The sequence below is a fragment of the Tripterygium wilfordii genome, chromosome 21 (assembly GCF_013401445.1).
Source record: "Tripterygium wilfordii isolate XIE 37 chromosome 21, ASM1340144v1, whole genome shotgun sequence".
Taxonomy (NCBI): domain Eukaryota; kingdom Viridiplantae; phylum Streptophyta; class Magnoliopsida; order Celastrales; family Celastraceae; genus Tripterygium; species Tripterygium wilfordii.
In genome coordinates, this window is record NC_052252.1 from 4,294,000 (window position 1) to 4,307,840 (window position 13,841).

General features: G+C 37.6%; 4 protein-coding genes across 5 annotated transcripts; 2 read left to right on the plus strand and 2 right to left on the minus strand.

Moving 5' to 3' along the window:
- Nucleotides 1-151: 151 nt before the first annotated feature.
- Nucleotides 152-2,988, plus strand: LOC119989975 (putative anthocyanidin reductase). 2 transcript variants are annotated; one of them, XM_038835764.1, is made up of 6 exons: nucleotides 152-431; nucleotides 1,009-1,176; nucleotides 1,292-1,509; nucleotides 1,597-1,756; nucleotides 2,226-2,436; nucleotides 2,524-2,988. In XM_038835764.1, the coding sequence occupies exons 1-6, from the start codon at nucleotides 296-298 to the stop codon at nucleotides 2,678-2,680; spliced, it is 1,050 nt and encodes a 349-aa protein (XP_038691692.1). In that variant the 5' UTR covers nucleotides 152-295; the 3' UTR covers nucleotides 2,681-2,988. The 2 variants fall into 2 exon arrangements, with proteins under 2 accessions (XP_038691692.1, XP_038691693.1); XM_038835765.1 differs by having other exon boundaries at nucleotides 253-431; nucleotides 1,014-1,176.
- Nucleotides 2,989-3,810: 822 nt separating this feature from the next.
- LOC119988732 lies at nucleotides 3,811-5,932 on the minus strand. The gene is made up of 2 exons (XM_038833887.1): nucleotides 5,212-5,932; nucleotides 3,811-4,901 (listed from the first exon to the last, which is right to left on the minus strand). The coding sequence occupies exons 1-2, from the start codon at nucleotides 5,873-5,875 to the stop codon at nucleotides 4,270-4,272; spliced, it is 1,296 nt and encodes a 431-aa protein (XP_038689815.1). The 5' UTR covers nucleotides 5,876-5,932; the 3' UTR covers nucleotides 3,811-4,269.
- A 3,493-nt stretch (nucleotides 5,933-9,425) lies between these two features.
- Nucleotides 9,426-10,723, plus strand: LOC119988172 (probable histone H2A.1). Its single transcript, XM_038833123.1, has 2 exons — nucleotides 9,426-9,691; nucleotides 10,276-10,723. Exons 1-2 carry the CDS (start codon nucleotides 9,503-9,505, stop codon nucleotides 10,489-10,491), a joined length of 405 nt encoding a protein of 134 aa, XP_038689051.1. The 5' UTR covers nucleotides 9,426-9,502; the 3' UTR covers nucleotides 10,492-10,723.
- Nucleotides 10,724-10,873: 150 nt separating this feature from the next.
- Nucleotides 10,874-12,542, minus strand: LOC119988171. Its single transcript, XM_038833122.1, has one exon. It carries the CDS (start codon nucleotides 12,265-12,267, stop codon nucleotides 10,933-10,935), a length of 1,335 nt encoding a protein of 444 aa, XP_038689050.1. The 5' UTR covers nucleotides 12,268-12,542; the 3' UTR covers nucleotides 10,874-10,932.
- Nucleotides 12,543-13,841: the final 1,299 nt, after the last annotated feature.

The following is a 13,841-nucleotide window of genomic DNA, read 5'->3' on the forward strand; positions in this document are numbered from 1 at the left end:
TGATGCTTTAAACAGGAATGGCTACTTCCACCAATCAGTACATACTTTGACATTTGGCAATCGTTCATCAGCAGGACCCCACCACTTCCCAACACAAGACACATGCATTGACTTCATTGCCATTAATTTCCCATTACACCTTAACAATTACAAAAAATTAAGCAAATATGCACATCACTGTTTTGTTTCTGTCATCATTTAAATATAATTTGTGATTAGTAAGCACTGGCATCACACAGAGAGAACAAAAGAAAAGGCCAAACAAAGCCGCTAGCTTGGTTTATCAGCAACAGAGATGCAGGAAATGGAGGTCAAAGGAGAGGTTGCTCCCACTTATTGTGTTACTGGAGCCACTGGGTTTGTTGGGTCTTGGTTGGTGAAGGTTCTGCTTGAAAGAGGCTACATGGTTCATGCCACTATCAGAGATCCAGGTATTTATGCTTGTCTTAACACTCTTTATCTTTCTTGAATTTTAGCATATTTTCTGTTCTTTTGTTGACAACTAACTTTTTTTCCTTTCCTTATTGATTTCTATGGAAATACTGTTTACTCATGATCGTTAAAAAAAATAGATTTACCTACTCATCTTCTAACTTCTCAAGATTTAACTGATTGTGAATTTTGATCTCAGCTGAGTGATTGTAATTAATTTCCATATCTGATTGAGATGTCTGGATATTTGCTTGGCTAGACCCTTGAAACTGACATGTTTTTAGTATGCTTCATCTTACTTTTATATCCTTTAATTAGATTGATACTTCTCGACCCTTGAAGGAAGAATTCTTACTGGTGCTGTTTGATCTGCGATATGGATTTCTTTTTTCTTACTTACACATCATGTCTATTTCATTGTAATTCTAAGAAAATCTGCAGAAGTTATTCCATCTAGGTTGAGATTTTTTTCAACATTTTCAATCATCTTAGTCAGCTTAATTCACTGTAGAAATACCTGATTCAGTCTGAGTTCATGGAGTTTTAATCCTGTTTGATTTTATGTCATAAATTAAGCAAAGTCTTTGCATCTACTATCATTGTGGACGGGCACTGACCGGTTGAGACTATTCCAAGCTGATTTGGAACAAGAAGGAAGTTTTGATGAGGCTGTAAAAGGCTGTCATGGTGTGTTTCATGTTGCAGCTTCAATGGAATTCGACATTATCCACACAGAGAAAGTTGGTAATACCTTTTCGTCACTAAAAAACTATATATCCTAGAACTCTAGAAGATTTTTTGGATATAAATAATGCTTCATGAATCATTTACTGCCTGTTTTTTTTTCTCTAAATTGAAGAGGACTATGTTCAATCAAACATTATTGACCCTGGTATCAAAGGGACCTTAAATCTTCTCAAATCTTGCTTGAAATCAAAATCGATAAAAAGGGTTGTTTTCACATCTTCCATTAGTACCATGACTGCTAAAGACAGCAATGGAGATTGGAGACCTGTAGTTGATGAATCCTGCAAGACCCGCGTCGATCATGTCTGGAATATGAAAGCAAGTGGATGGGTACTAAAGCTTGCGTTAATTCATTATGAATATTGATCTCAAGAAACCGTTCATATCTCTTGATTAAAGCATTCTTGCCTCTTGCAGGTTTATGTACTGTCCAAGCTTCTATCAGAAGAAGCGGCATTCAGATTTGCAAATGAGAATGGCATTGATCTTGTTTCAGTAATAACAACAACAGTTGCTGGTCCATTCCTAACTCCAAGTGTTCCTTCAAGCATCCAAGTTTTGTTTTCTCCAATAACAGGTCATTACACTACTCTTCCTAATTAATTTCCTAAACACATATATCATTGTCATTGTGATGTAGGACTAATGGCAAGTAATTATAAAGAAAACCGACTAGTAGGATTAGAATGTCACATTGTCATAATTGTGAGAAATTTGACTAGGAGACTCGTTCGACGTGGTTCACAAGACTAGTCACTATGCCACTAGCTCCACCCTATTTTTGGCAAATTCCACTATTTAGGGTCTCAAATAGACATTTTAAAATTTTTTGGACTTTTTCGTTTGTGTTTTTTGTGTTTTTCACTACATTAAGGTTGTAGCCGACCATAGGGCTTGTCATATTTTATCTTTTAACGAAATATATCAAAACTTGAGAGTTTTCTCTTTACCCGGTGGATTCCAGTGTTGTGTTTTCACGATTAAACATTGATTCAATCTTGTTCGTAGTTTCATGTGCTAACATATAAGTATGTCTACATTTACAGGAGACTGCAAGTTCTTCTCAATACTGTCTGCTGTAAATACCAGAATGGGATCACTTGCTTTAGTTCACATCGAAGATATATGCAATGCTCACATATTTCTAATGGAGAATGCCAGAGCAGAGGGCGAATATATATGCTGTACTGGAAGTTGTGTAATGTCTGAATTGCTTGATCTTCTTGCACAAGAGTATCCTTCCTCAAATTTGCAGAGGTAAGTAATGTGTGATGTGTCCCTAATGCCAATTCTCATAGGCACTTTTGTCATTTCACTGAACATCAAAGTATATTTCATCTCCAGCATTGAAGGGAAATTTCAGGCCTCAAAACCACCAGAAATTTCTTCAAAGAAGCTAAGAGATTTGGGTTTTAGTTACAAGTATGGAATCAAAGAGATCATTCGTCACACCGTTGCAGCCTGTTCGGATTTGGGGTTTTTACCTCCCACCAGAAAGTAACTTCTACATCCTTAAAAACATAAATGAAGGATTTGATTATTCTATACACGTTCATATCAGTTTCAGTCAATCAACATTAAGTAGTTGTGCAATAATCAAAGCAGACATTCAAGAACTGAATAGAAAAAACTACACAACTATATGTAGTGAACTTATGGGGCTTAAATGTGGCGACGGGTTTAACTCACTAAACTCTAGTTTTCCCAACTAACTCTCTAAACTCTAGTTTTCATGGTGAAGTAACTGTTGTTATGAGGACCATACTAGACTTTTTTCATTATAGAGTCCTGTGAATGTTCTTTGTGAAAGGTACACTTTACATTTCACAAACAGTTTTCACTTCGTTTTCTTTGTTGGATGGAGCTATCAAGCCCTAGAATTGAATGGTATCTGCACAAGACAGTAAAGAAGCCAAAGGGGTATGACAGAGACTGGGTATTGGCTTAAAAAGACTGCCATTGCACACCAGTTGAAGAGTCTAAATCATGGGGTCAAGCCAACTGCACTAAATTTCTTCTTTTTGTGTCAATCTGCTCTGCCCAGAAAACTACTCTCCCACTCCAAACATTTAAGACTAGTAGCAAGTGCAGTCTCATTCAATTTTCTGGGCTCATACCCCCAAGTGTCGTAAACAGTTGGTATACCTTTTATGAGGTGTATGTGCCAGCATTAATAATTAGTACCAGAAGTTGCAGTAAGAACACTTTTAAAAAAAGTTCTTTAACACATAACCAGAAGATAAGAGGTTTTTTTTTTTTTTGAAAAATGCTTGCAATTCATAACCCCTATTTTATAAATGGGTCATATATATAATCAATTAATATCACACATGCCATGTAGAATTGGGGGTAAAATACCGATCATAAATTTGAGGTCCGTAGCATTGTCGGGTTTTTTAGTATTTTTGTAAAAGTCACTAACAAGGTTACAATTTTTTTTAAAATTCAAAATGGGAGAGGATTGGGTCCCCAGAAGGCCTCACCTTATCTTCAATGTTAGCTGATCCTTCACAAAAGAGGATCTAGAGGCCCCAAAGCAAAAGCAGGATAAGACACCATTTACAGTCAGAAAATGGACATTCATAGGTGGAAAACAATGAAAGAAGAGACAAAAAAACATCTGCCTAGACGGTGAGCACAGAACATGTATCCCCCTTTGATTTTTGTCTTTGGCTTTGCATCCTTTGTTTGGAGCATAATCTCCAATATGGATCACATGTAAAAACACTTGAAAATTCATATTTGAATTTTCTGTTACTTAGTCATCAAGGGTGGGTGAACTCAATGAGCATGAGCATGAGCATGAGCAATGCTAATGTAAGAAGAGGAGGCAGAATACATAATCAACCAGGAAAGCACAAGGCCTCGGCCCAAGTCTCGATTGATCCATGAAGGTTGCAAGGTCTTTCATGTAATTGTTCGGTAGACAGCTGGGTAGATTCTACGTTACAAGAAAAAACCATCAGGAAAGCAATACTAACAAGTGGAACAAGAAGCTACAAAGAAGAAACAAAAAGTTCAAAACAGGATTCACACAACTTTCTGTATCAAAATTGGATGCGAATTTGCAATCTTTCTTTCTTTCTATCTTCAGGGTTTGCATATAACCACAAAGCAAGGAAGGAGGGCTTTAGGGTTTAGAAGATAAAGCTCTTCAATATTTGAGTAGAGACCCACTTTACCAGCCAATGAATCAAACCCAGTTTGGCCTGCTATTTCTTGTATATTCTCCAATGGCCTATGAACCCTCCCTGCAATCACTCTACAAACAACCAAAGCTCTTCTTATACTTGGGTCATCTTCAACTGCTTCAATGGATTCAAATGCCCTTCCACTAGTACAAGTTGTGAAAACACCAATTTCTTCTTTGAGTTCTTTCTTCGCAGAGAACCCATTTCGAATTATTCGACACACACAACATTTTTCAGATCCACAAAGACTAGATGAACCATTTAGGCCAAGATTGCAAGCCACAGTTGTGCCATAGAACCTTAACAGTTCATTCCCATCAGCAAGGCATCTAGGGTGTTTCTTTTGGAGCTTACTGGCTTTAATCTTCACCATTTCTCTGTAATCTTCAAATCTAGCTAGAGTTTTCTGCATATTGTGGACTTTCAATACTCTCTCAATCCTGCCACAATGGTTCTCACTCTTTGACCAGCTTGTCCTGCATATTATCTCTACAATTTTTCTAGATGAATCACCTTCAACAAGTTCTGTGACTGCAAACATAGAGAAAAGTGTACAATGAGATTTTAGTTTTCTCTGATTTTTATTTCTGATTAAGTTATGGGTATGGCAAGAAAATCTAAATTTTTTAATCAGAAATGAGTGCAGAAGAATCAAACTGGTTTTCATCGTCAAAAGGCTGAAAAGTACCTTAGCCTAAAGAACATTCACAGCCCAAGCAAAAAAGAAAAGATGCAAACAAATCAAAACCCCCAAAGATGCTTTACCAAGAATAAGTACAAATTTTGGAAAAACAGAAAAGAAGCTAAAATTAGCATAAAATGACAAGAAGGGGTTTCTTACCAGCATGCTTAGAGAGATGGTGTGCTTCAGCAGCATCCCATTTACTGAACTGTTCTCCACATTTATGGCAAGAAATTGCAGATGACCCATTAGAGTCAGTCTCAAGAGAGACCCTTCTGCTTGAAGGAACAGAAACACTCCCTTGTCTATCAGACAATGAAAATGGAGACTTTCTTTGAGGCGTTGCTGATGCTTTAAATGAAGGATTAGAATAGTGCATTGTTGGGTTTCCTCCAGGTCCAGGACCAGGAGTTCCAGGCCTTAAAGTACCCACAAATGTTGAACCACCTCCACCACTACTTACACTTCCACCATTGTTAGACCCATTACTATCAGCACTTGGAACACCTTCTTGGAACCCACCAAAACCAGTGATTTTGAGCTCACATCTTGAGTTGCTCAGTATCACTTCATGGGTCATTGGGTTTAGGAACTCACTGCTACCAATAGATCTTGGGCTGCAACTTGGGGGTTTATCCAAGTGGTGTCTCTTGCTTCCATGAATAACATCTTTGAGATTTGCAATAGACCTTGAACAGCCAGACCTTCCCGCTTTCCTTGTCAAGATTGTGCTCAAATGTTTCCCTGATTTTGGGTCATGAACATCTGATGGTTCTGATTTGCAGTGTAGAGATCTCTTCAAGGAAAACCACACTGTTGGCATATTTCTCTTTTTCTGCTTTTGGGGCTTCAAAATTGGATTCAAAGTTCCCAACCCTTCACTTCACTCACTGTAGCTGTTATTTCCAATCAAAAGCAAATCCATTTTCTTCACTTTTGAACCATGAAATCTGAAAAAAGAACAATCTTTTTAGCCTCTCAAACAGAAACGGTCTTGTTTTGATTCAAATCTTCCTTTCCCTGCTATTTCCTTCCCATTTTGAGAAACCAAGCAGTGAAATTAGCCATCTTCTACTCATTGGAGTAGAAATTCTAAAAAGAAACGTTTAGAAGTGAAGGCCAAAGTTTGAAGGGAGAGTTTATTATAAAAGAAAATGACAGAGGAACCAAGGGGCCAAGAGATGATGAATCTTTTGGCTCTTATAGGGAACATGACAAGTTGACAACCAACATGAATATACGGACGAGGAGGCCCTTGGCCTTTCTTGATGTTTGAAACTAGTAGGTTATCATTCGGAAGCCCGGGGCCTGCTGTAATAAAATTACAGCAGGCCCCACTGTAATAAGCTTTTTTAACATTAAAAATTTTTATTTTTATTTTTAAAAATCATAAATATGTAGTGTTCATCGTAACGAACACAACGATATATTTTTTGTTAGAAACAAAAATCAAATTCAACATGAAAAAGGCACGACAATTCTACACCATCGGATATAAACTCAAAATATTCAATGTTTTGATCCCGATGAATTTGATTTTTGTTTCAAATAAAAAATATATCGTTGGATTCGTTATGAAAAATACTACATATTTATGATTTTTAAAAATAAAAATAAAATTTTTTATTACCTTAAAAATACATTACAGCGGGACCTGCTGTAATTTTATTACAGCAGGCCCCGGGCTTCCTTATCATTCTTGGTCCGTGAGTATTAAAGCTAAGTACTAGCATATTAGTGTTCATAATTACCTTGAATTTGTGGTTTAGATAGGAAACAATAACCATGAAACCCAAATCCCAAAGTGGTAATTGACACCTACATTTGTATAGCAGTATGTAAGAAAAGAAGAGCTCATTATTAGCTTTGAACCACTAGTCTCCAAGTCACTTTACAACTCTACTTTGGAATCCTAAAAGTTGGTGGAAAAAAGGCACATCATAAATTAGAACAATGGAATGTTGGATTCATTGGGTGGGTAAAGTCTAGGTTGGTTTGATTTTTTTTGTTTTTTTGTTTTCACTGTTATTCATGTTTTCTACTAAATTTCGTTTTTTTTTTCTAGTGATTTTAAACTATTTTTTTATTTACTGTATTTTCTAAAATTGATTACCAAACTGTTTTTGGGATTATTTTTTTTTTATTTTTCAAGAACTGAAAATAGAAAATACATAGAAAACAAATATAGCAAACAGATCTTTATGGTCTCATGTTTAATTCTCTATGAGAATTAATAAGTTATTTGAATTAGATGATGCTGAGCTAGGTACTCTTAAAAATTTCATCATGTTAGGTGGATCTTAGGGTAAAACCCCTTTTTTGGGGGGAAGAGTCTAGTAAAACAATAGGAGATAGTTTGGAAGCCCAATAAAAGGCCCAAACTATCATCTTTGACATTTGAAAAGGGTCAGGCCCATTAATGTCATCTTTTGAAGCCCAAAGTTGTGTGGACTGTATAATCCTTTATATATCTAAACCCAAGCCCAACAAAATGATGTGTTCTTGTTTGTGCATTGATTGTGGTTTATGGATGTTGTTGGCATACTTTTTTTCTTAAATGGGGAAGGCAGGATTTGAACCCTAATCACTAGTGTGATACACATCATCTTCATCCTTATCATTTGAACTAGTGGCTCGGGTGTGTTGTTGGCATACTTGGTATTGAAGCACAAATAGATTTAAAAAAAACAAGGTAGTAATTATCATAATCTTAATTAATTTGTTCCTTCAAATTGTGTCAACCGAGAGTTAAAAAGTATCAATATTGAACAGGTGATCGCGCACAGAGATGTAGGTGGGCCGGCACGGCATGTCCACACAGCCCGTGAGGTTTGTGGACCGGGCCGGTCTGTGAATCTAATTCTATGGCCCAACCCTTAGTCCACCTAGTACCTAAAGGCCGGACCTTCTATAACAATATGAAAGACATATGTAAGTGGGCCCAAAACCGGGCAGGCCAAAATGGGCTCAAGCATGAAATATGTCCATAATATGTGTAAATCATACATTTATCAAATTTAATCAAATTTCAATCGTTGGATTAGGTCTAATCCCACCGTTGGATCTTCATTGAATGGTAAATCAATAATTGACAGGGTTATTTTCGTCAATCTGGTCTGTCACTGAACGCTGAATATTCCGGACCCCTTGCCTTGTAGTTTTTTTTCCAAATTAACACTCTCACAAAAATTAAACTCCTGTGTGTACTCCATGAGGCGGGAATAGTGGATGGACCAATCTTATAATGCGTCAACTGGGATGGATGTATAGTAAAGTCAGTTGCATACGGAATGTGACCACGTCGGTGTGATGGACCTATAAGATATCACTACCATGCTAGGGCGTAACTTCAACATCAGGGCTTATAACATCTTCAAATTGATGTATATATTTATATATATGTAGAATAATGCTTGAGACCCCCAAAAGACCCCATTTAATGTGGAGTGTGGGATGTGAAGTGGGTCCTACAACATCAGGGCTTATAACATCTTCAAATTGATGTATATATTTATATATATGTATATATATGTATAGAGGGATTCTCAGGTGAGGGATCCCGCACTTTATTTAAAGTGCGGGATCCATCTAACACCATTCACTCGAGGGTCCCATCACATGTGGGGGCCACACTTACACATAATGAATGGTTTTAGATGGATCCCTCATTTTAAATAAAGTGAGGGATCCCTCACTTGAGAATTTTCATATATGTATATATTTATATTTATGTATATATATGTAGAATAATGCTTGAGACCCCCAAAAGACTCCCATTTAATGTGGAGTGTGGGATGTGAAGTGGGTCCTCCATGTGTGTTTTTAATCCATGGCTATTTTAATGCCACATAGATTTGGGGGACTTTTGGGATGATATTTTGAGGGTTTCTAACATTGTCCATATATGTATATGTATATATATATATATATATATTTAAAGGTCACGTCAACCTAGTTGACTATTTAAAACCAATAATCACGTCAATCTAGTTGGCGTGACTGATATTATGATACTATTCACACCACCGACGGTCACGCCATCTATGATGCCGTGATCTTATAAAAATTGTAAAAAACACATCATTTTGAATGGCGTATAGTATTATATGGAGAAATAATTTCATCCCAATGTTATATTGGGATATATTATCTCTTAGAGGGTTAGATTGGAAAATAACACCCTTGCCTTGCCAGTTGCCACGCCACGCGATCCGATGCAGACAAGTAGAAGCGGGGACACACCTAGTATTCCAATCTTCACCGTTCATTCAAAACTAAATCAACGGCTATCATACTCGATCCTCGCACTTGGCTCTTATTGGTCCATCTCCTTCGCCTCTCCCCTATATCTTCTTCATCGCATCGACTTGACAACAAATGATAACGAACCCGATCGTATTCTCTATTCTTCTTTTTCTTCTGTAGCCTTTTCTTTTTCTGTCGCGTTTAAATGGCCGGCAGAGGGAAGACTCTGGGATCCGGAGCCTCGAAGAAGGCCACCTCTAGGAGTAGCAAGGCCGGTTTGCAATTCCCGGTCGGTCGTATTGCGAGGTTTCTGAAGGCCGGGAAGTACGCCGAGCGTGTCGGTGCCGGAGCGCCTGTTTACCTCGCCGCCGTCCTTGAGTACCTTGCTGCAGAGGTATAATTACCTTTATTTTTGGATGGATGATTTTATGTGCTTTGTGAATTTTGAAATCTAGGGTTTCGAATTCTGGATAATTTGGCTGGAAATCATCACAATTAAGTGGGAAATCGTGGTTTTTGTCTTCATTCTCATTGTATTTGTGGATTTTGGATCTGAATTACACTGAAAATTTGATCTTTTAACTTGTTTTTCCTTTTTTTGTGAATTAGGGATCAAAAGTGATGGAATCAGTTTAATTTGGTGGTTTACTCGTTTTAGCGATCTAAATTGAACTTGGATTACTGCTTGACTGTTAATTATAGATTTTGAAATTGTTCTGATAGATCCTCTGTGAATTAGGGTTCCTAAGCCATTAAATCAATTTAATTTGGGGCTTTTCGGTTTCTGCTTGTTTGGATTTGAATTGGGTACCTTGTATGCAATTTATTGGTTCTCCCCAAGTTAATAAACAGCTTACAGCTGCATGTTTCTGTTTTCCCTTTGTGAGATTAGGGTTGTGGTTGGTTGCATTTTTCTGATTGAGTTTGTGAAGTACTTGAATATGTTCTGATTTCTTGTGATTTTGGGGGTATTCACAGGTCCTTGAATTGGCTGGAAATGCGGCCAGAGACAATAAGAAAACCCGTATAGTGCCTCGCCACATCCAATTGGCTGTGAGGAACGATGAGGAATTAAGCAAGCTTCTTGGGGATGTGACCATTGCCAATGGAGGTGTGATGCCCAACATTCACAACCTTCTTCTCCCCAGGAAGACTGGTGCAGGCAAGTCATCTGGTGGTGATGATGAGAGTTAGAAGACTAAAGGGTCATTGGGATTCATCTTAATGTAGCAGTGTGTGTTTTCTATATTTCTGTGTAGTTGGAGTATGTAGTTGTAGATTTCGATTTGTACTTTTCACAGCATGGTAGTGCAATTGTAGTTGTAGAATTCAGAGATATTTGTAGAAGGTGATGTGAATAGGAAAACATCCAACTTGTTTCTCAATCGAAAAGATTTCAACATTTATGTAACATTTTATTACTTAGCCTTCTGCTTATCCTTCATGTGGGTTTGATCCGCAGATGAGTTATTGGATTTGTTCTGATTTTGTGGTATTAACAGGTCCTTGAGTTTGCTGGAAATGCTGCCAGAGAACAGAGGATTTCATTGTTGGGAAGACAAAAAGATCAGTCATAGACTTACATCAAATCACCTGCAAATTGCAATGCTTCATTGAAGTATTTAAGGATGGCTCCTAAGATGAATCATGCTCCGATCCATCTTTTGGACTCTCCTTAATATCTTCGTCTTCCTTTGTCTGAGTTCCGATCTCATCGGGCCATATTTTCTTAACCAGCTCGATTGCCTTCCGCTGTTGCGGTCCTAAATCAGTGATCTTTCCCATCTCGCCAACTTCCTTCCCATACTTCCTCTTCAACCCATCAATTATCTCCCTCATTTTGTCTTTGGGAACATCAACTTTAAGCCAGTCCTTGATGAAATCGTCCAAGGCAATGAAGTGCTCAAATGGGTATATCAGATTGTTCGAATGGTATTCAATAAGCTCGTTCAAGAATGAAACATCAGCATTTACATCATCACCTCCTGCTAACCTCTCGAGAAACTTCATCACAGGATCTTTGTCCCCGCTGGTTGCACCCATCTCCTTCATTCTTTTCACCTTCACCGTACCGCCCTCATCGAAATCAAAATTGCCCTCAGACTGATTTTTAATCAGGGATGTCAGATTGATGATTGGAGAATCACCTCCTGCTGCTCTTTCATCAGAAGTACCCCATATTTTCTTGCACAATTCAATCGCCTCTTCCTCTCGGGGTCTGAAAGCAGTAATCTTTCCAGCTTCCTCCATGTACTTCCTCTTCAGCCAAGTAATTTTCTCCATCAATTTATCTTTTGGAACATCAACTTTAAGCCATTCCTTGATGTAATCATCCAAAGCAAGGAAATCCTCAAATGGGTATACCATATTTCTTGAGTGATACTCAATGAGGTTGTTCAAGAATGCAATCTCACCATTTACATCAATCATTAACCCCTCAAGAAAAGGGTCTTTTTCATCACTAGCAGAGCACTCTTCCTTCATCTTTTTCGCACTTTCTGGTGGATTACTCGATTCTTCAATGTCCTTGTAAGGACGTTTAATCATCTCAAACGCGGTTGGATTGAATGTAAATGAGTCAGTTGAATAAAGTTGCTTGCCTTTCTCATCAGAAGAATTGCCTCCTTCTACTCCCCCTCCTCCTTTTCCCTCTTCTTGTTGTGGTTGGTCTTCGTCTTCCTCCTCCTCTTCTTCTTCTTCATCTTCATCAGGATAATAGTAATCATCATCAGAATAAGGGATGAAATCCTCTTCTTCTACCTTATCTTCCTTTTCTGGTTCTTTTGTTTCATCAATGGCTTGTTCTTGGGGAGTCTTGTTCAGTTCAACAGCAGATTTGGGCTGTTCTTGAAGTGGAGGAGGAGGCTGAGAAACAACATTTGAAGGATCTCTTACAGGCATGGAAGCTTCAAGATCTTCAGGGTTCACTTCTTGTGCTCTGTTTCCATGTCCTGGAGGTCCTTCAGCCATTTTTCAACACAGATTGACAGAGAGAGAGAAAGAGATAATGGGTTTATAGAGAGTTTCCGCTTGTTTTGCAAGAAGAGAGATGTCAATGTGGAGGGAATTTCTGTTATGGAGACTTTGGTAGTTGAAATCCAGTATTTGGCACTCTATATATATTTTCTAATTAGTGTACTTGGCACTCTATTTTTCTCTATTAGTGTGCTTGGCACTCTATTTTTCTTTTATTAGTGTACTTGGCACTCTTTGGGGATACTCTCTAGCTTCCCTCACAAAATATATAAAGCATTTTCTGGGCTTCTCTTTGGGGGATACTCTCTAGCTTCCCTCACAAAATGTAAAGCATTTTCTGGGCTTCTCTTTGGGGGATACTCTCTAGCTTCCCTCACAAAATATAAAGCATTTTCTGGGCTTCAGTAAGACCTCTGGGTCTGGGCCTGCCATTTATGTGGACCAGTTTACAATTTCTGACTTTGTTGGTGGGCCTTATTTGAAATATATGGGCCTTGGTTGAATCATGAAAATTATCTTCACTCTTCTTAAAAAGCCTTCAATTTTGGGATCATAGGCAGCAAAGAAAGTTGAAACAACTCCTCCACCATATTTCATTCACATACTTCTATATGCTGTTTCAAACACTATTTCAAGCATCATACATATATACATGGGATAAGTATTGAAAAGTCCATTTCCTTTCAAAAATAATTGAAACAAGCTCTTGTACAATTTTTCGGGCTAAACAAGTCCTTCTACTTTGCATTTCGGGCTAAACAAGTACGCATCAAATATAATATATACTGTTGTACCTGGTGGGTCCAAGCAAGATAGATCTGTTTGTGTCAATTCAGAGATGGAAGAATGCTCTTTTTAATCTTCATTGCAATTGGAAATATGGTAAGTGTCTACGGTTAAAGTAACTTTTGTACACCAAAATGTTAACTAGGTTCAACTCGATTATCGAATTTTAAACATTCTAACTTGAGAATTAAAAATTGAAAATTGTTTCAATAAACACACACAGACTGGGATGAATCACTTGGGCTGGGTGAGCCATGTTCAACTCTTCTCGTTGACACTCAGGTATATATAGGGAGAAGAGGTAGGGCGATCCAAGTATTCGGGGTTTATATGAGGGAAATGCCCATGATTTCATAGTTCATGATTCCACTATGAAGAATTATTAATCTTTCATATTCATAGTTAATTTTCATGGATATACATCAAACTTAAAGGTGACAGTTTCTCAGTTCTTCGAGCAATGTTGAATCACAGAAATTATGAAGAAGCATGAAATAATCACAACAAAACACTACTACCAATGAACAAGTACTGCAAATTTATGCTAATTCAATCACTATTTCATGCCTTTAGACTTCAGAACATCCATAAAGCAAGTGTATGTATTTACATACTTACAAACCACTATCTTCAATTCCCCTGTAAGTACTTGAATCCAAGATGAATACTACTTGATTTCTAAACTACCACCAATGCACATACTTCATATACTCCCCCATATTTGATGTGCCAGTTCATAAAACTCTTGTTCTTCTGCAGAGTTAAAAGAATTCACAGCCCTT

Coding starts and splice junctions, on each gene's coding strand:
- LOC119988172 (XM_038833123.1), top strand. CDS start 9,503: ATGGCCGGCAGAGGGAAGACTCTGGGATCCGGAGCCTCGAAGAAGGCC. Junction 9,692..10,275: donor TTGAGTACCTTGCTGCAGAG/GTATAATTACCT, acceptor GGGTATTCACAG/GTCCTTGAATTGGCTGGAAA.
- LOC119988171 (XM_038833122.1), bottom strand. CDS start 12,267: ATGGCTGAAGGACCTCCAGGACATGGAAACAGAGCACAAGAAGTGAAC.
- LOC119989975 (XM_038835764.1), top strand. CDS start 296: ATGCAGGAAATGGAGGTCAAAGGAGAGGTTGCTCCCACTTATTGTGTT. Junction 1,510..1,596: donor ATATGAAAGCAAGTGGATGG/GTACTAAAGCTT, acceptor TGCCTCTTGCAG/GTTTATGTACTGTCCAAGCT. Junction 1,757..2,225: donor TTTGTTTTCTCCAATAACAG/GTCATTACACTA, acceptor CTACATTTACAG/GAGACTGCAAGTTCTTCTCA.
- LOC119988732 (XM_038833887.1), bottom strand. CDS start 5,875: ATGCCAACAGTGTGGTTTTCCTTGAAGAGATCTCTACACTGCAAATCA. Junction 4,902..5,211: donor CCATCTCTCTAAGCATGCTG/GTAAGAAACCCC, acceptor CTATGTTTGCAG/TCACAGAACTTGTTGAAGGT.